General features: G+C 40.2%; 1 protein-coding gene across 4 annotated transcripts in view; it reads right to left on the bottom strand.

Moving 5' to 3' along the window:
* The window catches only part of LOC129731135 (transcription factor hamlet), a 196,751-nt gene that overhangs the window by 49,687 nt on the left and 121,053 nt on the right, over positions 1 to 26,011 (bottom strand). For all 4 annotated transcript variants that reach the window (XM_055690915.1, XM_055690912.1, XM_055690914.1 and 1 more), the window contains exons 4-5: positions 13,288 to 13,416; positions 13,109 to 13,223 (exon numbers count right to left, since the gene is read on the bottom strand). In XM_055690915.1, the coding sequence (XP_055546890.1) occupies positions 13,109 to 13,223; positions 13,288 to 13,416 (244 nt within the window). The remainder of the gene's footprint in view (positions 1 to 13,108; positions 13,224 to 13,287; positions 13,417 to 26,011) is intronic.

The following is a 26,011-nucleotide window of genomic DNA, read 5'->3' as shown; positions in this document are numbered from 1 at the left end:
CATCGAATACTAACCGAATTATTAGCATTTGAAATTGGACATATTTTTCACTTTTTTCGGTTTTAGATTTTCATTTCACATCCCTATGTAGCCGAACTTCCTGAGAGAAGTATTCTACTTCAAAAAAAATATTCCATTGAAGCAAATAGTAGAGGTAATTGCAACGCTTCTTTTACAAAACTTCTGTAACAAAATTTCGAGGCACCAAAAGGTACCAGTTGCCGATTATTCTCGTTTACTGGTTAGTCCGTCCAGAATTCCAGCCATTTAAGTATTTTGCAGTAGCCATTTATTACCAACAGCCACCAGCATAATGGGTGAAACCGGCACGAGATGACCGGTACTATTTTGTCTTTCCTTCTTTCAGCTGCTAACACCTAGCGCTGTCGTGAAATTAACATCAACACAAACATGCATTTTTGCAAGGTTTTTTCCGCTAGCAGCAGCATTTGGTAAAACAGAAAATTCAATTAGCCGCTTCTGTAACAAAATTTCGAGGCACCAAAAGGTGCCAGTTGCCGATTATAGTTTCCTGGTTAGTCCGTCCAGAATTCCAGCCATTCAAGTGTTTTGCAGTAGCCATTTACTACTAAAGCCACCAGCATAACGGGTGAAACCGGCACGAGATGACCGGTACTATTTTGTCTTTCCTCCTATCAGCTGCTAACACCTAGCGCTGTCGTGAAATTAATATCAACATAAACATGCATTTTTGCAAAGTTTTTTTCCGCTAGCAGCAGCAATTGTAAAACATAAAATTCAACTAACCACTTCTATTATAAAACTGCGAGGCACCAAAAGGTGCCAGTTGCCGATTTCTTGTTTACTGGTTTCCGTCCAGAATTCCAGCTATTTTAGTATTTTGCAGTAGCCACCAGCATCACGGGTCAAACCGGCACGAGATGACCGGTACTATTTTGTATTTCCTCCTTTCAGCTGCTATCACCTAGCGTCCGCATGTCACTGGTGCGGTTTTGGAATCAGAATGATGGGGCGCCGGCCGCTGTCGTAAAATTAACACTAACAAAAAAATGCATATTTGCAAGGTTTTTTCCGCTAGCAGCAGCATAAACATCGGAAACAGAAAGTGACAACAACAATAACAACAAAGTCAGATCGATTGTATCCGTTAGTGTCGACTGTGCTTGGGAAGAGAGGTAGTGATTGGCTGCGCGGTATGATTTAGACAATCGATATTAATTACCAATTTTTCAATAGTGTATCTCAAACAAAAGTTTGTTTTTGTTACATAAATTTAACCGTAAAAGAATTTCTGATCGATTGATGCCAAAACCTCGAAAACCTGATTATAGATGACTGCAAAATAAGCGCTCAAAACCTGACCACTTTTCTCTGGTTTTCCCTGCTTGAATTACTAGATTTTCAAATTCAGGGGCCTAACTTCGATATAGACGTTAGTCAACGTCAAAAGAAGGAGGGGCTACATAGGTGATGGAATGGTAGAGACAAATTTTTCTTGAAAGCTGCGCTGGCCGCTGTCGTAATATTAACACCAACACAAACATGCATTTATGCAAGGTTTTTTACGCTTGCAGCAGCATTTGGTAAAACAGAAAATTCAATTAGCCGCTTCTGTAACAAAATTTCGAGGCACCAAAAGGGGCCAGGTGCCGAATATATCCATGTTTTTGGTCAGTCCGTCCAGAATTCTTTCAAGATAGCGTCCGTATGTAGCCGGTACGGTTTAGTAATGAAACTGATGGGGTGAAATGTTCGAACGGTACGTTTTATACCAAGGCTTCGTCAGATTAATAAAAAGAAGGAGGGGCTACATAGGTGATAGAATGGTAATGAAAAATTTTCCTTGAAAGCTGCGCCGGCCGCTGTCGTAATATTAACACCAACACAAACATGCATTTATGCAAGGTTTTTTCCGCTTGCAGCAGCATTTGGTAAAACAGAAAATTCAATTAGCCAATAGTTTCCTGGTTAGTCCGTCCAGAATTCCAGCCATTTAAGTGTTTTGCAGTAGCCATTTACTACTAAAGCCACCAGCATAACGGGTGAAACCGGCACGAGATCACCGGTACTATTTTGTATTTCCTCCTTTCAGCTGCTATCACCTAGCGTCCGCATGTCACTGGTGCGGTTTTGGGGCGCCGGCCGCTGTCGTAATATTAACACCAACAAAAAAATGCATATTTGCAAAGTTTTTTCCGCTAGCAGCAGCATAAACATCGGAAACAGAAAGTGACAACAACAATAACAACAAAGTCAGATCGATTGTATCCGTTAGTGTCGACTGTGCTTGGGAAGAGAGGTAGTGATTGGCTGCGCGGTATGATTTAGACAATCGATATTAATTACCAATTTTTCAATAGTGTATCTCAAACAAAAGTTTGTTTTTGTTACATAAATTTAACCGTAAAAGAATTTCTGATCGATTGATGCCAAAACCTCGAAAACCTGATTATAGATGACTGCAAAATAAGCGCTCAAAACCTGACCACTTTTCTCTGGTTTTCCCTGGTTGAATTACTAGATTTTCAAATTCAGGGGCCTAACTTCGATATAGACGTTAGTCAACGTCAAAAACAAATTAAAAACTGTACACTTTAACGAAGCGGAACTCGTAGCACTCTCAATCATACTAAACCATTTTTTCCGTAACCAGCAACCTTGCATGCAAACTCTATTGCGCACAAGTTATGCTGTGTGACACTCGGTGGAAGCTGTCAGTGACCGTTGACGTTTTCTGTTGTTTATTTCTGTACTCCGCTTGACGTGTTGCATGATTGCTGTATATGTTGTGCTTAAGCCTTCAACATCACTGCGTTTGTTGACCGTATGATCGTTCGTGATAATGTGGCACATTTCCAACACGTTCAACGCTGTTTTTCGCCTATGTTCATCCAGGATACACACCTCATTCAACTTGAATGAATGGTTCTCGTCGATGCTGTGTTGGAGTAAAGCAGTTTATTCCCTCAGGTGATGTATTTTGGCAATAGTAGATGGGCTGGTGGCATGTTCGTTTGACTTGAGCTCATCCATTTTTTTAATGTTTGACCGGTGGTTGCTGATTCTTGTTTTGAGATGCTGTGTAGTGAGTCCAACATAGCACGCATCGCAGTTGGCACAGGGAGTTTTGTAAATGACGTTGCTGCGATCTAATGTTGCGATCCGATCTTTGGTGTTCGTGAACAAATGGTTTATGGTGTGCTCATTACGTGTAGCGAGGGTAATTTCTGGGAAATCTATACGCAGTGATTTCTTCATGCGCGCCGTTATTCTGTCGATGTATGGCATAGGTTTGTATGTTGTTGGCAATGTTTCTGCTGGGGCATCTTGTACGTTCTTCCTCATTAGTCTGTTCTGCAATCTATTTCGCAGCGATAAAGGATAGTGGTTGACCTTAAGATGTTCGTCTATGATGTCGTTGATCGCTTTTGGGGGGAGGTTTGTGCTGAGTTTTCGTACTCTCATGATAAAGTTGGCAACCACATTCATTTTCATATGCAACGGGTGACAAGAGAAAAAGTCCAGGAATCTACCCGAGACCATGGGTTTGGAATACCATTCCGTTTTGATGGACTGGTCTGCTTTGCGGACTAGCACCATGTCGAGATATGAAATTCTACCTTCCTCTTCTCTTTCACACGTAAACTGTAGGTTGCTGTCATAGCTATTAAAAACATCTAGAACTTCTTCGACTTTGTCTGCGGGCACAGCAAGGATTAAGTCATCTACATATTTTTTCAAAAGTAGGAGCGGGAAATTCAACCGTTCTACCACTTCTTCAAGCAATAATTCCATAACTAAATCAGCTGCAGTTGGCGAGAAGGGATTCCCCATGGCGGTTCCAGAGATCTGTTTGAAGTACTGTCCACGAAATGAGAAGTAGCTACATTCCATGCAGAAATTTACAATTTCAATGAAAAAATCAAGGTTGATTTTCGTGTGTCGTTTGATTCTATCCCATTTGGTTATTATTGTGTGTATTACTAGACTCCTGGGTATGCAAGTGAATAGAGATACCACATCCAACGAAATAAGAATGTAGCTTGGTGGCAGTCGTACCGTATTAATGTACTCGCAGAAACTGAAAGAGTCTGTTACATTATACTCACACTCAATCGATGCTCGCACGATGCGTCCAATATATTTAGACAGCATGTATGATGGTCCTCCGATGTTGGGTACGACTGGCCGGAGCGGTAGGTCCTGCTTATGTGCTTTCGGTAGTCCATATATTCTTTGGCAATGCGATGACAAGGTGCGTAGCTGATAGGCTGTTGTTGAATCAATCAACTCTAAGTTTAGCAGTCGATTTACCAAATCGTTGTTTTGCTTTTGAAAACCTGATGTGGGGTTGGTTTTAGTCGGCTTGTATGTGTTCTCATCAGACAGTAGGTGTAGCATTTTTGAGTTGTAATCATTTTGTACATTATAACGGTTTGTTTTCCCTTGTCAGACTGAACAATAATCGTGTCTGGGTTATCTTTGACGAAGCGCTTTGTTATTTTGCAGGCATGTTGTAAGAATGCGTTCAGAGGATCGTATGATGCTGAATCAAACGTGTGCAGATATTTCTGAATCATATTGACGACATTGCATCGATTACGATCTCGCACTGATTCATCCGGATTGGAAATAAGGACATTTTCCAAATCCGCGATCAAGTGGAAAACTGGCACGTCAGTGACGGAGGTATATGGCAAAGCGAACTTCGGTCCTAAGCTCAACAAAACCTCAGTTTCTGGTGGAATTGTTGTTGATATAGCGTTGTGAACTGCTTTTGGGTTACCATTGGGGGTTGGCGGATTGCTTCGATCCACGGAAACGGAGAGCAAGTTGTCAAATTTTCGTTTAGTGGTTTTCGTGCTGTGTTCGGTATGTGTTTGCAAAAAATTATCCTGGAACCGAAGAAAGCTCTGTGCGATATGTTCAGGCAGGATATGTACAATCTGTCCTTTCAACGATTTGAGCTCGTTCTGAAGCTTATTTATTGTATAGTAGGTCTGTCTGATTTCGATATTTAAGAGTGACTTCTTAAACCTGTTGATGCTCCTATTTAACTTGTTTATGAATGGGCTTTCGGTCTCGAGCAACGCGAAAACACACTTGAATGAGTTTTTTATATGGTTTGGGAATATACCTCTCCTCCGACATCTTACGAGAAACTTTTTTCGACTTATCATATTGCCATATTTTTTATTACTTGTTGCATACTCTTTAAGTATCGTGAGGGTTGTGCTTCCGAATTCGTTGTCAATCGCTTGATAAAAGCTGATTATAATCATTCGAAAATATTGCTAAAGTTTGCTGGAACACAGTTGTAGGTAATACTTCACCGTCGAAACAAAACAGCGTGGGTAAAACTGAACACTCACAGCCATCAGTAGCCAAATGGTAAAAGCAAATACGACGGATCCGGACAAAATTACAAATATGTCCAGTAATGCTGTGCAGTGCTGCGATCCGCCGGCTGGTCCGCCTGCTGTGAAACGCTGCGGGTCGACCCAGTTTCCAGTAAGAGTCAACCGTTCTCTTGCTTCAATGAAGACTGAATTTTTGCATGCTAACTTTTATACGTGACTACTGAGAGTTAGGACTTCCGGTATGTATGTCTTTGTTGACTAGAGCGAGTAAAACAAGAACAACAAATAATACTTTAGCTTCGGCTGTGCTGTACGTAAACACAGTGGAGCAGAAAATTATGAATCCTACTACACTAAATGAAAGCGCAGAATTTTGAAATAACAGCTAATGAAAAAGAGTTAGATGCTCGGTGTCAAATAACAACTTGTATTTTAGACTTCAATGTTTAATTAAGTTAACAACAAAACCCATGTTTATCATGCATTTCAGAGAGAAAATTGCAGTTTAGTTCTCAAAATACAATTGATTTCACGTTCATTCCTTTCTAGGTGCTTCTTATACTTTCTTATTCAACGTTTTTTAGACACTATTAATTATTAATTATTTTCATAGCTTTCCAACGAAACCAACAAAATTGAGCTAGTTATCATACTTTTTATGTCAGACCTCGTTTAAGGCTAACATAACCGAAAATAGAAAAAAAGGGAATAACTCTGTAGTAAAGTTTGTCATATGCGTAGAAAGATTTATTTCATCAATCCTTAGAGGATTTTAGGTGAGCTCCATAACAGCCTGTATGTTGCCGTAAAATGTAATTCTACGTCAAGACACTATGACTTGTTTAAAGTTAGAAAGAGAAGTTATAAGAAATAGTCTTAAAATAATAAACATTATTTTCTGTGAAAGTTATCTGAACATTAACAAACAGGCAAAATATTACGAATATGCAGTTAGGAACGTCTATAAATAGACAGTACTAGGAGTAACAAGAAGGTAAAAGGTAGCAAACAAACGACGTAGTTCGAAAGTAATTTGTATGAATCAACACCAAAACATAAACTTAAAACCTAAGTTAACGTAAACGTAAGTAAGAAAAAGACCCTTTCACAGTTACCCCTGATGAAGGCACCAACAAGTGCTGAAACGTTGTGACGAATATGAACAATTTCGTTCTGAATTTAGAGATTGATGACTGCTAAGCCGGAATCCAATTATTACTGTTTGTAACATTTCTTCAGGCTTTGTTTTACGCATCTTCATCTGAAAGAGAAAACAGTTTTCTTTCCCCTCCTAACAACGTGAGCTTACATCCAATGTGCATCACACCATCTGCTGTAGAGAGAGTGTTGAGTAATAGTTTCTCTGGCAAAAAACGCTCCAAATTTGTCAGAGCAGAAGCCCAGTGAAACTTTTATAAATAGCTCAGGTGTGCGGTAAAAACAGTATAAAATCAAACGTTTTGCAGAATACGCACCCATGGTGAGTTGTGAATCTTCCTATAATATTAAATTCAGACGGTTGAGGTGTGTTAAGTGGCTTCAATGTGAACCTAAATGTTTTGTTTTTAAACAACTTCTCTTTAATTAATGGAGAAGCTAACGAAAACTGCTTCCTCTTAAACTGAGAGAGAAAACAATTGTTTACCCTTCGCAAGCGATGATTGAGAGTGAAAATGTACTCTGCGACTGAAATAGTTACTCTACGTCTAAATGGGGATAGTTACTCACTCTGTGTGAGAGAATGGTAGGCATTTAACAGGTAGAGGAGAAAATTTGTGCAAAAATCAAAAGAACGTAAGAAGCCTGAATTTTTTGCAACAATATACGATAGTGATCGCAAATGATAAGATCGTAGTGAATTTCTTTTTTGACGTAGGACTACATCTTACTTTAGTGGGCTGGCGTACTGTGAAAAGTACAACGGAAATGTGCCCTCTTCAAATGCATATTATGTTGCTGCCACTTTTGGAGAGCTCCGTAGTCGCAGGGTTACAGAGTCCGCTTTGGTAAGTGGGTGGTCGAGGGTTCGAATCTTAGTAGAATCAGGCCATTTGATTGTCAAAGGACTCTAGCATGGCATGGGACTCTCCTTCTAACAAAAATAAGCCCCTATTATAACAAAACTGTTGTGAGTAACGTATGAAAGTTCTCCCCAGGGAATTGTAACTAGGCGATATTGTTAGGATAGACAGAGGCTCGGTATAGTAGAGCAGTGAGCTTGAAACGGAAAGGTAAAACTAATACGTATGCAAGGATATGAATGATAAGCGTATCACTTACTTCAATAGTGATACTGCCAATAATAATTCGTGGGAAGTACAGAAAACACTTGGGCAATATCACAATTTGTCACAAAATATCAAAAAATTGGTCGCAGTGAGTGACAAAAATACCCAACACGAAAAAATATCACAATAGATCTAATCTCTGGTCGCAGTGCTGTGTCCAGAGAAAAAAATACTGCCACTGAACGAATTTAAAACCAAACGCAAATGTTGCCACAGACCTATGGTATTATATTTACCACATCTTTTCAATAGTAAATTGATGAAGCGTTAAGTTGAAATTCAATCATTATTGGCTTCTGCAGTATTCAATCAATCACCAACTTGCTTCTATAGCTGAGAACAGGATTGTATAGAGTGAAGCCATACGTGTCATATGCCGTTTTAAATGCATGTTTTGGTTCTTTTACTGAACAGATCCTGAACATAAACGCTAATCAATAGGTGAAGTTTCCTTCAAACCTTTGGTAGTTTTACAATTGCACATTAGTAAAAAAATAGATTAAAAATTATATGGAAAAACCAATCACAAGCAGGCTTATAAACGGTCAACATTTACATTTTATTTCGCTTCTTTAGTGTGCGTCGCAGTAGGCTTTCGCTCTTAAAAGTAGAACAACCGCCGCCTCTCACAAAAAGAACAGATGGTCAATTGACACTCGCACATCGAAAAGATGCACAGTGTCATTCGTTTGGTGATGTTATTTTGGCCTATTTCTGTTACCTCCGTTCTATTTATGTTGAGAAATATTATTACAATATCAGTGATTTAAATGATTTCCAAAATATCCTCAACCAATGTGCGAAATTCTTATTTCTAGGAAAAATGTCAAAATACGTTTAAGGTAAAAACGTCGTCGAATGTATGTAGACAGCGAGCCTTGCTACTGTCAGAATAAACAGAAGATGATTATCGCAGTGAAAAGTTGTTCTACTACCGTGACCATTTACGATTACGTAACGCAAAATAATTCTATTTTTTACCCTCACTCTTCGTATGTAGGAAAACATAACGCCACAACCCAACTCCGATAAAAATTACGTAATGGCGAGAAAGAGCCTCCCATTCCCCCAAAATTTTTCACGTAAAAATCAGGGAAAACAATTTTATATATCGGAAATTTATTTTGAAATCTTTTTCGTCAACCTTGGTCTGTAATAGTCTGTATTTTCATCAGTCCTGGTTGCCTCTTGGTTTTCAATTGTCTTCTTACAAGTTCTTCTCGACGTATTTCCGTGGTTAGTAAAAATGATTCTCCGGAGAGGAAGGCAAGAGAATATTTCGGATTTTTTAAATGATCAACGTCATACCCCCCCCCCCCTCCTACTCTACGTAACCTTCCATAAACCTAGAGGACACCCTCACTTCCCTCTAGGAACGTTACGTTTTTATGAATGCTACCGACAAGATATTATTCCGTATGTAATACGAATGTCCAAAACATGAATCTCATTTCGTATTAGCAAACAATGGCAATGGAAAAGAACCAATGGCGCTTTTAGCCAGGTAACAGAATAATTCGTTGTATCATGTTGCGGCTCGGAAAGAAGACAATGAAATTCATCTTGTGTTGGATGGAAACAAATAGCAGGAGGTGATGCATCCACGGAAGAGTTAATTATACTATAATAAAAAAAGAAATCGGTTGAAAAACAACTGAGTGTTATCATTTGAAATTGGACACGATTTCGTTCCCTGTTCCGGTTTTTAATTTTTTTACACTCCTCCAGAGCTTCCTTCAAGGCGAAGTTCTACGTCGAAACACAAACTTAGCAGAAGACTAATTTTAAACTAGGATAAAAAGATAGCAGAAAAAGGCATGGACTGATCGGACTGAGGAAATTGATGAAGCTAATCAAGGATACTAGTAAAATAGAGGAAAAACTATAAACAAAAATATTATAAGAAGTCAATGGTAAGTGATGAAAAAGTAACAACAAAAACCATGAAAATGCAGCAAAATACCAACAAAAAATATGAATTCCAACGCCAAGAAGTAGCGAAAAACTGGCAATTCAAACAATAGTTAAGGATTTCTAACGAGAAAATTTCGGTACGTATTCTTTCCACGAAGCAATTTACGTTTCGTACATTTTTTACAAGACAAATATGTCTACCCTCGAAATGATCATTGTTATCTAAATAAAAGATTTCAGTTTACTTTGAGTAAAAATACAGTGCGTTTAGAATAACAGAATGAAAGCTAAAATAACTAAAACTTCCCTAACAAACAATCATCTAAAAATATCTAGTCCTTGACAATAATCACCACCGCGCATAGTTTCGCAATCTCAAGTACCACCACTAGACTATCGTCCCTCAGAGAGAGAAAAAAATCCACAACTCACCATCACCCACGATTGAGCCTGCGAGGCCGTAGAAGGTGCAATAGAGGTATACATTACACGCAGAGAACCCACCCGGCATAACAGCCCGAGGACAGATGCCGGAGTGTGCGACTTAGCCAGCCAGCCATCGATCCACCATTCATTAATCAGCATATTGTCTCCAGAAACGGATCGATTCCATCGAATCCATCATCAATCACCGAACCCGGCCGCAACGTTTCACCCATTGCAGACAGCTTCATCCGAAAGGGTTAACCCCGCAATGCGGGGCATTGTCATGTTGGCTCAATTTATAACCTTGAAATGTGCGCGCGCTCGTGGCTCACGTAATAAAAATAATGGGTAAGCCAGCCTAGACTTAATTGAATTTGCCACATTTCCATCTCTCGGCTCGGGGCACTCTGTCAACATAGGACTGGGTCCCTCTCAGTCTCTGTTGTGTGAGCCGCCGTGTATGCATTTTTATCTCCACTGCCAGCCAGCCACAGGGCAGCGGGACAATAGAGATCACAAATCGAAGTCGGGGCGAGGTAAAAGCTGACAGTTTATTAGTTGGTATAAAGGATTAACACCCGGAATATGTGGGATTGCTGTTGCTGGCTGCTGCTACAGGCTACGAGTTACAACTTCCATCAATTGTTTTCCGTTCAGCTCAACACATTACGAAATAATTTGACCAAACTTAGAAAGCATTCAACTGTGCAACTGTTATAGAGGATAGCAAGTCGAATCTCGATGTGATAAGCGAGTGACACACATTTTTTTCTCTGTTTTGTTTGCTTCGGAATCCCGTCCAGAGAGTGTGTGATGTAACAACGATAGGGGTGGATTAGAGGGATCTGTTCAAGTCCCCGATCCATGTCACCGTGCTATTCGTATTTATTGCAACATGTAAAACGACACACCACCAACATGCGCATCGATTAGCGGAGGGTGAGAAAAACATGAAAAATATGAAGGCTATCGGATCATCATTATGACGGCTCGGGGGGAAGCAAACCGTAATTTCACACTTAGGGGATTAATAGTGCTGCTGCTTCTGCTGTCGCTTCTGTGGATTGTTCTGTGTTGGGTGTGAATTGATAAATTATTGTACGCACCGGAGGGATGATAGGCGCGTGCATCCCGGTGCATCGTTTCCGATCATTAACAGCATTTTAAACGCTTTTTTCCTGTCCGTTGATGCGTAGTCGAAAATCCTAACGCAATCGAAGGATAGGGGCTTTCTCGATAATTTAGATGTTGGCGAGTTGATATCATTAAAAAGTTTCGACCGAGCGAGAAACAAAAGCTTGTAATTTCTATCAGTGATCAGAATTGTTGGCTCGAGAGATTCGGTAATTGACTTCGTTACCCCGTGGAGAGTTTGCTGCTTGTCGTTTGATATCACCGCAATCAATCTGCCCTAAGCCACAATCAAAGGACAACTGCGGATTGCGCTCGCCTCGCTCGCTCGTGTCCAGGTCACGGACCGTGATTCCGCCCGTCTGCAGTGCTGGGCTCAGTCAGGATATCTCATGCGGACATGCGGTCATAAATTATGATTGCTGCCTGTTTCCATGCCGTTTCGGAAGCGGTCGGTGCGTCACCCTCTTCGAGTCCGTAAACCAGGACACGATGGCGACACGATGATCACTAATGAAGAGCGAAAGCGTTTGCTGCTGCTCGTGTACACGCATTGGCATTCGTGAGTGTGGAGAGAGGTCAAGATTTGTTGTGTTTTTCGAACTGTTTGCCGAAATAAATTGGTTACGGTCGAGTTGGTAATGATAGCAATGCGGGACGACGGAAGTGTCTTCTATCACGGATATGAACAATTTTTTCTCTTGGTGTTATGCTATTGATCTTTAACGATGATGTGTTAGCAATTAATTTACTTTTAATCGTTTAAGAGCTTCTTTGTCTTAGACAAAACACATGTTCATGAATAGTAAAACAACATTGTAATTTTTTAGTGTTCTACCAACATCAGCTGTTATAGCTATTTTTTTTATGCCACGACATAATATAGCATAATTTAGTATAAATTTGTCCAATAAATTTGACACAGCCAGATTTCCTAATGATCTCAATAAACCTACGCCAGCCTAACTCTAACCGGAAACAAGAACAAACAGATAATTGAAGACCTAGTTTTTTTTCTCTAATATTTCCTCAACTTTTACAACCGAACATCCTTTCCGAATGCTCACACTCGCAAGTCCATAATTCAATCGCCCAATCCCGCCCAGAAAGTGTAGCATGGGCCGAAATCGATTTGTCCCACGGTTTTTTGCCTGATCACGGAACAATAATTTTTTATGACTTTATTACCGAAGCGCAACGCGACCGACCGTGTCGTCAACGTCGCCGTCGTTCTCGTTGTCATTGTCGTCGTCGCCTAATTTGCAAAATATAAATGTCAACAAAAGAACGAGCAGCGCACGGCATAGCAAAAAACCCAGCACATCACCGGAACAAGCGGAGATAAACTCCGAGACCCACGGAATAGGGGAATCAATTTCAAATGCATAAAACATCATCATCATCACTTCCCTGTGTGCAGTTTGTTTTCGCCCGATTTGGTTCAATCTCTAGCCGAAACACGTGAACCGAACCGCCGGCAGAAAAGGGGTTGAAAAAAAACAAAGTCAAACCGTGTCTAATTTTTACGGTTGTTGGCATTAAAAGAAGCGACGGAAACCTCATAAACATTAGCATATTTAGAACTAATTCCATTTCTGGCCAGCAGAGGGCTAGCGGCATGTTCCAAACGACAGCTGTTGCATCGCGCCTCGGACCTGAAAACAGCGAAAACCGACTTGTGACACGCGATAAAAATCTAAACGTGGAGATTAAAATTATTTCAATTTGCCCCAGTCGCACACTTTTGAGCAATCGTCGTCGTTAATCCCGAAGGCACCACCGATTCGCTTCATTTGCATTTCGCATGCATCGGATCGGTTGCCGTACAATAACGAAATCCTTTTCTGATCCCATTGTTGTTGGCGGTGAGTTCGAATCGAGCGCTGCTTTGCTGGCGCACGTCTTTTCAAACTCAATTAAACCGTCCGTCCATGAACCTCGGCATAATCCTCTGCCAAAACATCTGTCACAGCTTATTAGGTCTGGCTGGCCTGTAAAGTAACTTACCCGAACCACGATCACTCCTGTCATCGAACAACGACTCGCCCCGGTGCGACGGGATCCGGGGCATCAGCAGTAGCTCCTGTCCGGGGCTGATATCACATATCACTTCGTACCATAGCTAAAACCAAAAACGTAGGGGGTGATTAGTTTCAACGAAGGTGGAGAAAGCTCCTAGAACTTACATAACCATCTTTGTAGATCTGTTGCACATTAACGGCCGCTGTAAAGCTGCTTGCATTGCGAATATTCTTGGACCAGTTGGCCGTCTCCAGTGTCGCATCCAGCCAACCGCGAAGGTTCATATCCATGTACTGCGAAAGAAAGAAAGGAGAAACGATGAAGCGCCATTCCAGCAGGTAGTGGTTGATGAGTGAACTTTTATCGATTTAGCGGAGACACACACCCAAACTGGTCTAGACGAGTCGGTTGGCTTGTGTCTTCTGTGAACTCTAGTAAATTTTAATCTTTAAGATGTCAGAGAAAATGATACGACAAAGAACCAAAACATGTTTAATGTGTGAAAAATTATCTGACTTTCCCTTCTCTCGGTTTAGTTCCGATAATGATCTGCATCTTTTTAAGCTTCTCGGTGCATTCCAAGAAACAGCCCGGTGTGTTCGGTACCCATAAAGACATCCCAGAGTCCATTCAAACAAGTGACGAAAAATGTTCCCTATTGTCCACTCACGCACGGAGCCGAACCGATCCTATCAACGATTTTTTCGTTCGTTCCCATTTTGGTCACCTGGTTAAACGCAACCATTCAGTTCTTCCGGGGACAGCATAACTATATCCATTGCCAATCCCATTTGAAGTGAAAATTTAATTTCTTGTGATACAAACAACAACCGGATTACATCTCGGCCAGGGCGAACAGACAGGGGCCAAATCCTCGAGATAATCCGGCAAAAAGTGATCCTCCTTCATTTCCTTTAGCCGTCTTGCTAATGGTTTACACCCACCGTTTGCAAGAAAAACGATGTAGGATTTGATTCGTAACAAGAAAATTACCAGATCCCAACAATCGGACTCTATCGCTTTTCAATTTCGAGAAACCGTTGTCCAAAGAGACAACAACTGGATCAACTGGTCACAAAGAAAATCTCCTCTTTTTTAACGACTATCCCATAGCTTTGTAGCGACCGTCGTCGTAGCCAAGCGAGAGAGAGAGAGAGAAAAGGCAAAAAAGTCCAATTTTGGCACGTCCGTGATCCGCATGCATTCTCTGCCTGTGCAGGAAAGATGATCTTCGTACGTGATTTTTCACAATAACAGCAACTGACAAATAAAAGCGTAAAATGGGTCGGAACTGACGCACCACCCGAGTCCGCGAACGTGAGCTATCATCCGATCCGGAATCGGGGTCTGGTCGCGGTCAGGTTTTTTTTTTTTTTTGTTGGTCGCTTTTGTGCCGAAAAACTTTCGACGAGATTGTCTTTCGAGTGACAAAGCGATAATTCGCGTGACAAAGTTTGTGTAATCTGGGTAGGAATTCTGACTCTTTAAAGATAATTTTCACGTCACAAAGCGATGTTAGCAGCTTATTAACACCAGCTTTTATTTGTCGTGTGGACAAAAACCGACGATTGATAAAATAGAGGTTTAAGTACATAATTGCTAGTTTTTTGTCGGCATTTCTCTGTAAGTCTTGTACAGAAGTTTTAATTAAACATTAAACATATAATTACCAGAGCATAACGGATTGAAACATGAAAATTGGGTTACTTTCACTGAATTTCTCAAGCCGCCTTCAGCACCGCACTGAAATCAAAGATTCCAAAGTCGAATTAACGCTCAGGAAAACATGATGAAATATTACAAAAATGAAAAAAGTTTACCATTGTAGAAACGTACAAAGATAAAAGACTAAAAGGTAACAGTATTTTCAACAGCGCTTTAGATCATTTGAACGAGGAAATAACTTGAATAATGCATTCTTTGTAAGACTGTTTTTTGAGAACCTTGAAGTGATTGGTTCTAACACAGTGATTCTAAAGTACAGTCTAATATAACTTTAAAAAAAGATATGCTGACTCCTTTCACATTATTATACCCTTTTAAAAAATAGTGCCTGATCACAGTCCCTTTTAGAATGGTTTTAGATAAATTACATGTTTTACTACGAAAATTAGTAACACTTTTCCAGTCATGCATCCAAATCCTTATTAGAGCCGCTTCACATTTTAAAATATAAAATATTAGTAACATCTAGAGTTTGATTCCAAGTAAAATCTTCAATAACTTTGAGCAACTTTTAAGCGATTTCCACAATTCACGCGCTAAGTAATTGTATTTCACGATGGTTGCCCTCTGTTTGAATGAATTCTTACAGCAGAAAACTCGTGTGAAATATAGAAATAGTCAAGACTTCCGGCAGCAATTCGAGCAATCAAGTAAAACTTACATGAAAATTTAGCAGAGTAATGAAGCTATAAATTTTTTCACATAAAGGGTGATTTTTTTGCTATTTGGTTTTTCGTGTATTCAGATTTGACAGTTCACGCGGGAATTCTGACAGCTGTCAAAATCTTATGTACTCAGTTTGGTTTGCCATTTCACCATGAACAGACTTACACCTGAACAACGCTTACAAATAATCGAATTTTATCACCGAAATTCGTCCTCTGTGAAAAATGTTTTCACCGAAAAATTGTGTTCAGTTTTTTTTTTTATTCTCGCTTATTTTCCGTCGGCATAGTTCCGCCACTGTTGTGGCTAATCACCGATGCCCAGGGAGGCGACTCCACACCCAGGACCCTAACTCACGACACGTTAAATTAACGGACCGGCACCAACGGCTTTACTTACTCATGCGATGGAAGGCGTGATCCCAGAGATTTTTCGCCTCAGAAAATCTCCCGATAACGGCTAGGATGTTATTTGAATCTAGACCAGTTGGGTTGGTTGTGAGTGGATCACGCCACCTCACAACCATCGACACCTATGTCGGCGGTGGGATTCGAACCCAGGCGTCGAGCGTGGTTGGCGGAGACGTTACCAACCACACTAGGCCCCCGCTCGAATTGTGTTCAGTGACAAAGCTCATTTCTGGTTAAATGGGTATGTTAATGAACAAAATTGCCGCATTTGGATCGAAGAGCAACCAGAGGCAATACAAGAATCGCCAATGCACCCAGAAAAATGCACGGTTTGGTGCGGTTTACACGCTGGAGGCATCATTTTCAAAGATGATCAAAATCGCAACGTTACGGTCAATGGCGCTCGCTATCGAGCGATGATTTCTGATTTTTTTTTTGCCGGAAATGGAATGTTGACATGTGGTTTCAGCAAGACGGAGCAACCTGCCACACATCGCGCGAATCAATGGACATATTGCGGAATGAGTTCGGTGAGCAATTCTTCTCACGAAATGGACCGGTGAATTGGCCGCCTAGATCATGCGATTTAACACTGGGTGGGGCTACGTTAAGGTTCTCGTCCATGCGGATAATCCAACAACCATTCCAGCCTTGGAAGACAACATTACACGCATAATTCGCGAGATACCAGCCGAAATGCTCGAAAAAGTGACCCAAAATTTGACTTTTCGTATGGACCGTTTAAAACGTAGCCGTGGCCAACATTTGAATGAAATTATTTTTAAAAAGTAAATGGCATAAACCAATTTATCGGCTCAAATTAAGATTTCATACAGTTTTGTAATTTTCATGCGTTTTGTTTTTAAAGAAAAACCAAATTCTTAAAAAATCACTGTTTATATTCATATTTTAGATTGAAATAAACCGAAAAGGATTTATTCGATAGTAATTCGAGCGGGAACGGAAAACCTTATTTCTTTCAAAGAAATGATGACAACTTACGGTTACATGGAAGCACATTACTATCGAGAATTTGGAGCAACTGTTTTTTACTCTATTATTTTTCATTCAAAGTAGGTATTGCCTATCGCTAGCTACAATATTGTCTCATCTTTATGACAGAGCTCGAATACCCTTAGGATACAAATGTTCATCTTTGGAGGCTATCCACGAATCGTGCCATTTTTCATTGTCTTTTTATGAGCAGAACTGCTGAATGCTGATCATCCAGATCATGTGCCATCGAACTGAACGATTAATAATCAAACGGCGCAATATCTGGGGAATATGGCAGGTGGAGTAGAACTTCTTATTTTAGCGTTTCTATTCAAGGTTCGCGGTTGAGGCCGAGCGTTGTCATGCAGTAAAATCACTTTTTCGTGCCACTATCCGTATTGCGTCTTTCACGCAATGCTCAGCTTAATCGTATCATTGAAGTCGATACCATTTCAATGATGGTTTCGCTCAGTTGCAACAGCTCAAATAACACCGACTTGGCCCCACCAAATACACAGCACAACCTCTGCAGCTTATATATTTGGCCGAGCCGATGACGTAGAAGCATGGTCGGGCAGCCTCCTTGACATTCTTTTCTTAGATTTTTCAACAACCGTCACGATGCGACGGAAAAAACCCCTTTGTTTTGCCACTAGAGTAGTTTTTAACAGGACGGAACCCAAGTTCCACTCCCGAAGCATGCAATCGCTTGAAAATGGCTTGGTGAGTAACTTCTAATTCTGAAGCAAGCTGTTCCTGCGTTTGGCATGGATCCTCATCGAGTAATTCTTCCAGTTCTGCGTCTTCAAAAGTTTTCGACCTTCCGTCACATGAACAGTCTTCAACTTAAAAACTACTGTTTTAAAAGTGACGGAACCGTCGTTGTTTCATAAGAGCAGAATTTCCGTAAAATTTTGACGTTGAATTACGTCTTAAGGCAACTTATGTAGGGGTACAAATTCAAAAAATGGGAACATCGATCAACTTTCGAATGCTCAAAACTCATTCAGTTTCCAACGAATTTCCTAAATTCCTACAGTCGATTGACTAGATAATTAGCTAGGCGTCTACAAAAATAGGACTTCATGATGCTAACACTTGTACTTTTGGGAACAGTAGACCCTTGTTAATACCGATTTTGATCCATTAGAGCTAAACACGACCGTAACCGGGGTGGTATCCAGAGGCCGGAAATAAACTTCAGACGTTATTTTGAAATTCAAGATAGTGACTCCCGGTTTTCAAAAAAACAGTAAAAATGGTCAAATGCGTCAGTTAACGAGAATCAACTACAGGCACTATTTAAGGGATCAAGATTGTGAATTCTGGTTCTTGAAAAACAGTATAAAATGACGCCATCCAATATGTGTATTGCCGTAATTGAAATAATGCACAGAGGCTAGAAAACGACCTTAAGTGCCATTTTGAAATCCAACTTATGAAAACCGACAAAAATTATTCGATATTCAGGGGGTCCAGTTACCATTTTATTTTTGGAGAGCTATTTTCTTACTGTTGAAGAAGAGTTACTGACATTAACATATTGATACAAGAAAGTCTATCGTTTTCTAAGAATTATTACTGAAATCTTCCGCGTCAGATTATCAAACGGATCAATTCCAATAGAGTATTTTCCTTAACCTATTGCAAGAAGTAAATCAACATTGAACAGGCTGTCGCAATTCTACGTTAACCTTGTGGTCGTGTCTCATACACAACCTCTTCAACTTTTTTGTAACTCGGTGCATTACCATCATCCAAACTTCAAATATTTTCACACAGCTAAAATTAAATATACATCAAATATTTTCACACTACTAAAATCATATGACGCCACAATAAAATCGCCAACGTATCAATGCGGTTTGTTTGCCATATATCTCACTTTGGTTTATCGCGCTTAAGATACGTCAAATTCGACCAGCACTTACGCCATCTATTGACAAACAGCGAAAGCTTTTCAGTGGGATGATAACACCAATTCAATTCAATATACTCATACTATTTCTGATTTCATTAATGCCCATCAGCATCCACAAAGCTTTGAAAAAACTATGCCTATACGATCTGATTTTGGATTGAGATTTTCTTCTCATGATAGAAGTTATTTTATCAGTTTTCGGCACTCTAAGCAGATTTTTGTTTAAAATTGGCTACTCTCCTTTAATTACTAGCAGAATTTAGTTTTATTAATCCACAGCAGAAACAAAGAAGCTAACCTAAAAATTGATTTAATCTGAATTCTCTCAAATATTTTGTCTCCAGCTCTTCTTATATTGAGTGTTCAATCTACTTGAAACAATTTTGTATTATCAATGAAAATAGTTATCAAACATCGCAAGTGTCTAAGATGTTTGGAGTATGGTAAAATCTCGTACTTTGCCCTCCCAGTCCATCAATTAGGTTTTGTATAGCCTTCTCGGTTATCCTGCTGGCAGCTTTGGTTCAAATTTGATGAAAATGTGCGTTAGCTCTCTCAACTGGTCATGAGGTACGATGCTAGCCTAACAAGCCAGTTGTCGTAGGTTCGAGTCTCGGCTCGGGAGAGACTTTGTTAGTGTCAGGAGAATCGTAACGCTAGCCTACTAAACAGTAGGCTGCGAAGTCTATAAAACAGTAGTTCCGAATCGGAATGTAGCACTAAGGCTTTGCATTGTTTTGTTTGTTAACTTTGACATTCTGCTCCTTTTCCGAGAGCGTCCGCTACACCAGAGCCCAATATTATTCGATTGGGCGCAGATGTTGACAGTTGAGGAAATTGGCAGTTTTTGGTTTAACACTGACAATTTTGGCTTTCTATCACTCCATTGCGGTATTAGCATGGTGGCATGCTTGGTTAAATCAAGTTAAAACAAACATCATGGTTCTTCGATCGTTTTTGTAAACACTACTTTTGGTAAATTCTCTTATTGATGGTACCTGTGATGATAAAAAATGAGCGTTTTTTGCCATAGTTACAAACTGCTTGCCAAACAAAATATTTCCTGGGGAATTCAGCCAACTTTTATGTCCTGAAATACTATTCGTTATCATTTCTGGCCATTACAGTATAATAAGCCAATGCTGGAAGTTTTTCGAAGTCTTCCTCGACACATGTTTTATCATTCTTTTCGACCCATGAAATAAAAAAAATGTTGAAAAAATCGTAATACAATTCCGATGTTCTCCGGGTTCGAATCACCGTAAATCTAATCTTCTCGGGTTTTGATTGATTTTTTGCGGTGAGGTTTAATAAAACAAACACAATATAGTTTACGTTTCAGCTTATTATTTTTCAGCCATCCTCAGAAAAACTAATTTTTCGTTTTCAGAAATTAGAGGGATCCACACGGTGATGCACACGAAAAAATAGTTTTTCTGAGGATGGCTGAAAAATAGTAAGCTGAAACGTAAATTATATTGTATTTTGTTTTATTAAATCTCACCGAAAAAAATCAATTAAAACCCGAGAAGAATACAATTCCGAGCACATGTTTTTGTCATCAAATTCCGCTTATCGTCGCGGTTGGGGACTTTCTTAATTTCGTAGGACCTTAAACCGGCACCTATTCCTATTTTTCGAACCCCAGTCCAGAAATTTTTGTCACTTCTTGGTTTCCTTTCGACACTCAAACTTTCAGTAAACCTTTTTAACACATCGTGGACTGTGGAAAGAGCAAAAATTAAGCTGGTTTGTGAATTCACGTATCGAAAGGTGAGGATTTTTGGTACACAATACAAGGTCAGGCTCGTGCACGTTCGCAGCATCGCAGGTTCGAGCATGCCCTTTTCGTTTGTCGACAGTTTGAGCACTGTTCACGAACTGTCAAATCAAATCAAAGTAGGCGAAAGTACAGAACATCATCTATGTTTGAGTGCAAAGAGTCGCTCATAGCATGAATATTGCAAGAGTTACACTGATTTAACAGTATCCGGATTTTAGCGGATACAAACCTCACTCGTACAAATTTTACCTTCTCAGCTTAATTTCTAACAAAATCGGATTTAAGTTTCGTAAATAATATCCTTATTAGTTTTTGTGCACTGTATCGACATTTGACACTGGCTTTAAAACAACTTTTTGATAGAATAACCTTATTTTATCCTACAAGTTTCAAGATGCAACGTAATGATGTTCCAATCATAATAAACGTGTGCGAAAGAAGCACCTCTAATTTCGTCTAGGCAGCTTGACTCCGTGATTGATTCGAATCAGGAAAATTGCACAGTTAATCAACTGAATAGGGCTGGGATTGACCGACCATTCTCATTGTACAAGTTTTAGTGACTCAATACTTTGAAGGGTCAATAACGACGCCGGCCACGTCCTTGCAATCAGGTGGGAAAAGGGAAGGAATGTTAGCGTGACCCTTGATATTTGGAGACCGTGTTAACCTCTGCATCTCCATTTGCGTTCGTCTCGGCAGCCATGAATAATACACAGTCAGAGTGGAGAGAACGTAATGATCCTGAATTGTTTTTCCAATGCCCATGATTTTGTTGAATAAAGCTGAATGTTTTTTTCTTATACAAATTTTGCATTCTCAGCCTCTATCAGCCCCTGAAAAACTCCAAACAAGGAACAAATCACCCTGTACAGTCAATCTCGGTCCCAATCAGAATTTGATCATAGTATATAATATTACCATTTTTGTCCTAAGGCCGCCTCAAATACCACTGGAGAGTTCAATAAATCCCACCTCTATGATGAGGTCGTGTTTTGGATACAACCCTCTAGCTGTTTTCCCACAAAAGCGGACGCCTTTAACAAAATTTAGCGATCAATACCTTGGTCTGACTACAAGAAATTTCAAATCAAGTAGACACATTTCATTTTAAAACAAATAGGGTATATATTCTATTATTCATCTCATTTAGCCAACGTTCGCGGAGAACGCACGAATCAAACTCCGAATTTCCATGAAATTATTGAAAGAATAAATACAATACGCTTATCAGCTCTTTAGGAATCAATCAGCAATGGAAATATAGTGAACTAATTGAAATTTATCCGATATTTTGTAATAAAAATCATTTTTCACTACGTTCCCATATTCATCCAACCACTCAAATCAGTTCGTCTCCTGAATAACGTAACGTAAATGGCATAACGTCGTGGCAGGTAGCAAAGGTTTTTTGCTGTTGTTGATAACATACAACACCTAGGTAGCCCCTGCAGTACTGTCGAATTGAACATAACTTGTTTGCTGTACAAAAACACTGAGTTTTGGTTTTGATGTATGCTGTTGAGAAATTGGATTCAATCAAAAAGAAATTATATTTATTAGTAAAAAAAATATATGCACCTTCTTATACCAGTAATGTCGAAATAATTTATCATTTAAACAGTAAAAATAGATGAGAGTTCAGTAGAAATTGTGACAAATAATCTCACATATATTTTTACCATATGAAGCTGTTTTCGAGAATCTGAGATGTGTACTTCGAAGATTATACAGATAATTGGTAGTGTTGAAAGATTAAAGTGGAACGGGATTCGCTGTTGAACGAAAACCTGTTATCGAACGAATCCCGTAGTAGTTGCGTGAAGGAGTGCGACGAATCTGTTTTCTGAGATAGGAAATTGAAATAAATGAATTTTTGAGTAGCCATTAGTCCGCAAATTCCGTAATTTAGTCTCCAGGGTTCACACTTTATGTGAAACCTAGACTAGCGTCCCAAGCATAGTTGTCTCAGCGTACATAAATGGGACAACTATACTTGAAACGGCTGTAGAGTAGACTAAAAGGAATTAGTTTCAAGGAATAGTAGACTGATTTATTTGGGAAATATGAGTTTTTTTTCTAGTTTTATTTTGTGTCAATCCCATGAGATGAATACAGGGGCTGGAAAGTGTGTGATTATTCTTCAATAACTAGCGTATTAACGACCATTTTTATTTTCAAGGGTTTCGTAATGTTATTAATAACGAAAGAACAAGAATCCGCGTTCTTTTGATCTAAAAAAATCTTCATATTATTTCCAGACATAATTGAACTTGAACGGAGCAGCTAAGTTGTAAAGCGAAGAAAATACAACTCTTACCGGGTAAGTGCAAAATTATTTCTTGATTTTCATTATATTTATTCATATATTTCCAATCAGTTTCATGTTTTCATCATATGCAGAAGCTTGTTCAACAGATCACTCAATACCAGTTCAAACTATTATTCTTGTTATTCTCTGTCACAAACGCATTTCAATTGCATTAACTATTCCTTTCCGATGCATAACTAAATCTCAAGAGGGGGGAAATAACCACAGATAATTGGTTTATTATTACCAACGTTGATTAGATAGTGCGTTTATTGGATAAAAAACTGACACGACATTCTCCACAGAGAACGATCGCATAACCCCCCGAAAACAAATAGGAAATTTCCCATCCATTTCCCACAAGCCTAAAACATGATCTAATCCCTTCTCGCGCTGCACACAGCACACAGATAAGTGCATCATCTTCGGCGGCCGTGTCACACTTGGATGCATTTCAAACGAGGCGACAGCCTAGGAAGGGTCACATTCACAACGCAGTAGCGACGAAAGACAGAAACGATGAACCCATAAAGTCGAGTGCTGTTGACTTTAGCACTCATCCCGGCGCTCGTCCTCAACGCGCATTGAATGCGTGTTGCTTTCTGTGCTGTGTTTATTTAGGAGCTGGCTGTGAACAGACTATCCGCTTCAAGAGGTCGTACCCAATTTTCCACTTAATTATGGAGTTATTAAAATGTTTCGACCCTTTGCCAGGACAGCGGCGACGCAAAAAATGAGAGATTTATCGGAATCGATTAATTTTTCCATCCTCCCCAAAACGCCTCTGCCGGTTTGAAAGCCACCACGTCACAGATGGGTCCCGATGTGGTCAGTTCTGCAGTGACTAATTGCTGGCAATTAATCGGTGACGCCCGCACATTGCACACCAATGTTTTACGTAGTCTCTTCCATTGATGGTCATCCTGGCTCAAAAGTGACACAAAAAAGGAAAGGCGTTCCCGCAGGGACAACACCGGTGGCGGTCTCAATTACCGAGCTGCCTGTTTCGTGACAATGGATAAATCAATTTCGTAACGTGTCTTTTCGAGTGGGCTTATGCGAAAGCCGCAGAGCCTATACAGATGTCAATCAAAGCTGTCAATCCCGGTTGATCCCCGCCCGGAATGGACCTATGCAGCAGCAGCCTATTTGCATACCGCATCATCGGAGAAAATTAGACTTCCTCTGCGGTCTGCCTAGCAATAGGTAATGAAATCAATAAACAAGCAATTACGGTTGAGAGCTTCGCTTCGCTCCGGACATTAAAAATTCATAACGTTCAATTATCGATCGATTGTTACCAAGAAGGACGATTTCCATTTGAATCACTTTCCCATTTGGAGTTCAAAATCCGAAAGAGAGAAAAAAATGTTAAATCAAAACCACGAGAATTTCCCAAAGTGCACAGCACTCCGTCGCCGGAGGGAAACCAACCGCCTTGAAAAAACACTCCTCCAATAATTTAATCAAAACTGAGCAACAACTGTGCTTGTCGGTTAGCGAGGGGATCAAAAAAAGGAGGTGGGTGGAGAACGGAACATATTTCCCACATTAGGCCAACTAACCGGAATGTTTTAAGGGGGACGAACGATTTGTACGCCGTTCACCCGCCCGAAGGAAGAGAAATTGCCGCGTGCGGTAAGAGCAACAAAGGTTTTCGCTGGATGTGTGTGAAATTTTCTCCGAAGAAGTTTAATTTTGCAATCTTTATCCGAAAAATTAAAAGCAAACTAAGACAGTTCGAGCTTCAGGTCCGGTTACCGTTTTGACTAAGAAGCTTCCGTTCGCCACACCACACCACGAACGGCAGCGAACGCAATTATTGCTTCCATAAAAACCAGAAGGCGCTGTTCGAATCGGATTTACAACGGCAATAACAAGAGTAAAAACAACATAATTTTTCGATGTGGCACTCTCTCCCTTCACTATCATCACTTCGGGCACCCCTTTGGTGTGTCGTTTGCCCCTTCGACACAGATATCCACCCTCGTAACTGAGGAAATTTATTACATTATTACACAATCCATCCCTGCCACGAGGTTTCGACGCCGCCAGAAACGACTTTATACATTTTGCCAAGATATCACTACAGCTCAAGGGTCAAGTGCGTGTGACTGACAGACTGGCAATTGACTCCGGCTGTATGATTTATTGCCTCCGATAAAGAGCTCCAAACGGCCCCTAGGAATATTCTAATTGCCGCTGTAAGTCAGTGTAAAACAGATCTACAGAACCATGAGAGTGCGTTGGCCAATAACGATCGCAGGCCAGTCGTCATCCGAATGCGCGATACCATCAGCGATAAAGCTAAACTGTTGTGAAAGTCTAGTTGCTCGGGACCCCCTCACCCACCGCGCGATTGAGTCACTGAAACCACTCATAAAATCACCCTCAATAAACATCAACTTTCAGTGGTTCTTTCATAAGTCTATTAATACGTAGGACGGATTTACGATCCGTCCTGGAATCAAGATGGCGATCGATTTCTGGGGCCCGCACCCAAAATCGCACCTCTCTCTCACCATGTCTGCTTGACAAATATTAATCCATGTCATTCTCTTCGATTATCTGCCCATAATTGATATTTCAACTCCAGATTTGCTGCCAAAAATAACAGTCGTTTATCAATCTGCGATCCGACGGTCTTATCATTTTTCGCCATATTGCACGCTCAATTAGCACCGGAATCCATTGGAAACAGTTGCCGCACAACACGCTCCGCTTGAACCGAAATTGATCGGTACGAGAGCTGCTGGCCTCTAGGAGTATTTGTTATCTTTGGTGGACTTTATTCGGGATAGCATTTCACACCCCGCGCCATGCTTGACTGGGTGGAAATTTAATTCGAAATTTTCACAATTCATCACGCAACAGCAGATTGGCGGTGTGTAGCTGGGGTTCAATCCTAACATAGTTGCAACAACATCGATCGAAGTTTTTCACACATTTTCAGGAAATATTCATAATAGACGCGTGATAAGAGTTAAAAACTCGTCACATCAAACGACCGCATCTAATGGGGGCGAAAAAAAATTCCAGTGCGAAACCTTTCGGGTGACAAATTAATTCCGGATGG

This window comes from Wyeomyia smithii, chromosome 3, assembly GCF_029784165.1.
Source record: "Wyeomyia smithii strain HCP4-BCI-WySm-NY-G18 chromosome 3, ASM2978416v1, whole genome shotgun sequence".
In the NCBI taxonomy this organism is placed as follows: domain Eukaryota; kingdom Metazoa; phylum Arthropoda; class Insecta; order Diptera; family Culicidae; genus Wyeomyia; species Wyeomyia smithii.
Note: the sequence above shows the minus strand (reverse complement) of the source record. Positions and strands in the feature narration are given on the sequence as shown.